The sequence below is a fragment of the Bison bison genome, unplaced genomic scaffold (assembly GCF_000754665.1).
Source record: "Bison bison bison isolate TAMUID 2011002044 unplaced genomic scaffold, Bison_UMD1.0 scf7180017864035, whole genome shotgun sequence".
NCBI classification, from domain to species: domain Eukaryota; kingdom Metazoa; phylum Chordata; class Mammalia; order Artiodactyla; family Bovidae; genus Bison; species Bison bison.
Genome location: NW_011494607.1, coordinates 12,727,419 through 12,729,613, shown reverse-complemented (window position 1 = coordinate 12,729,613; position 2,195 = coordinate 12,727,419). Strand labels below are relative to the sequence as shown.

General features: G+C 41.2%; 1 protein-coding gene across 1 annotated transcript in view; it reads left to right on the top strand.

Moving 5' to 3' along the window:
• Positions 1–1,570, top strand: part of LOC104984830 (tripartite motif-containing protein 5-like) — a 16,264-nt gene extending 14,694 nt beyond the window's left edge. Inside the window, 2 exon segments of the mRNA XM_010834758.1 lie at positions 201–1,142; positions 1,224–1,570. Coding sequence (XP_010833060.1) covers positions 201–1,142; positions 1,224–1,570 — 1,289 coding nt within the window.
• Positions 1,571–2,195: the final 625 nt, after the last annotated feature.

The following is a 2,195-nucleotide window of genomic DNA, read 5'->3' as shown; positions in this document are numbered from 1 at the left end:
AGAGACAGGGATTGGGGGCAGGAGGAGAAGGGGACGACAGATGATGAGATGGCTGGATGGCATCACCTACTCGATGGACATGGGTTTGAGTGAACTCTGGGAGTTGGTGATGGACAGGGAGGCCTGGCATGCTGCAATTCATGGGGTTGCAAAGAATCAGACATGTCTGAGTGACTGAACTGAACTGATACAAAGAACAGTATGGAGGTTCCTTAACTCTGGGAACCTGTGGCCTAACAGGCATGTGGCCAATATAGTGCAGAGACTCTGAGAGGTTAAGGTGAGCCCAGAGGTGGAGCAAGAGAGAAATCTCTGTGCTCACCATGGAGAGAAACTCCACCTCTTCTGTGAGCAGGATGGGAAGGTCATTTGTTGGCTTTGCGAGTGATCTCAGGAGCACCGAGGTCACAACACATTCCTCATGGAGGAGATTGTGCCAGAGTACCAGATAAAGCTCCAATCATGTCTGCAGAGGCTGAAGGGGAAAAAACAGGAAGCTGAGGAGTTGGAAATTAAAGTCAGAGAAAAGATGTCTACTTGGAAGATTCAAATACAAAATGAGATACAAAATGTCCAGGGAAAGTTTACACAACTAAGACAAATCCTGGACAATGAGGAGATTAAGGAACTGAGAAAACTGAAGGATGAGTTGGGAGTTATTCTCAAAGAGCTGGCAGGATCTAAGAATGATCTGGTCCAAGAGAAGCTATTGGTGAGCAATCTCATCTCAGATGTGGAGCGCCATTTGCAGGGATCAACAATGGAGCTGCTGCAGGATGCGAATGTTATCATGAAAAGGAGTGAAACCTTGGCTCTGAAGAAGCCAAAATCTTTCCCCAAGGAACAGAGGAGAGTGTTTCGAGCTCCTGATCTGAGAGAGATACTGCGTGTGTCTAATGAGCTGACAGATGTGCAACGCTACTGGGTTCAGGTGACCCTGAATTCTCCCAAGTGTGCAAATGTTGTCATTTTTCCGGATCAGAGACAAGTTAGATATGCATCCAGTGACCAAGGCTATAATGCGTACTTGAATTATAATTATGAAACTTTTGGTGTCCTGGGCTCCCCAGTTATCACATCAGGGAGACATTACTGGGAGGTAGACATGTTAAAGAAAAGTGCCTGGATCCTGGGGGTATGTGGTGAAAAATGTGAAAATACCATGATAGTACCATCAGTATTTGGAAATTGAGGAAATGGAAATTATCCAATTGGTTTTTCAGGATATAAACCTAAAAATAGAAATTGTGGAAATTGTCACAATGTTTATTCAAGATATCAACCTAAAAATGGCTATTGGGTCATAGGGTTAAAACATGATTCTGTATATAATGCCTTTGAGTCTTCCTTCTCAGGTCCTGTGATTTTAAGCCTCTCCCTGAGTGTTTCTCCCCATCGTGTTGGGGTTTTCCTAGACTATGAGGCTCACACTGTCTTATTTCTCAATGTCACCAACCATGGGTTTCCCAGTTATACATTCTCTTCATGTTCCTTTCCTCAGAACATAGTTCCATATTTCAATCCTATGAACTGTGGTGCCCCCATGACTCTGTTCTCACCAAGCCGTTGAGTCTTCTTACATTCACACTCACTCCTCTATAGTGCCTCTTACTGTAGGTGCATCTGACACACCTGTGCTTATCTGCAACATTCTTACCCTTTTTCCTTGCTGCCTCTCTTTTTTTTCCATTTGAACATCCTTCATTCATTAGGAGGGTGAACAATTTCCCTTGTGTCATATTTTCCCCAATATCATGTATGTGTTAGAAAATCTTAATTAATTTTCCGTACTCCATGGTAAAATGATGGATGCCCCATAAAGAAAGAGCAGTATTGATGTAACACCTTTGCCAAATTTTACAATCTCATTTACTCTGCCACTGACTGAGAAAATGATAGAAAGCTTTTCAAAAACATTTGTGTATTAGACCTAGTATAGGAGTCCTTCACTAAAGAGTGAGTGCTGAGCTGTGTTTCAGTTTATCCATGATGCCAATATTCATTAAGAAATTGAGGAAAAAATATCATAAATGATATGTATTAAGAATTAAAGTTTTGTGTTCAGAGTGTCTAAGTTCAAGCCCTGTCTCTACATATTAGAAGTGTAAACTTGAATAGCATATTTAAGTGATATGTTTATTTTCTTAAAATAATCTTGTTATAAAATTGTACCATACACAAGATCATTGTGAAAA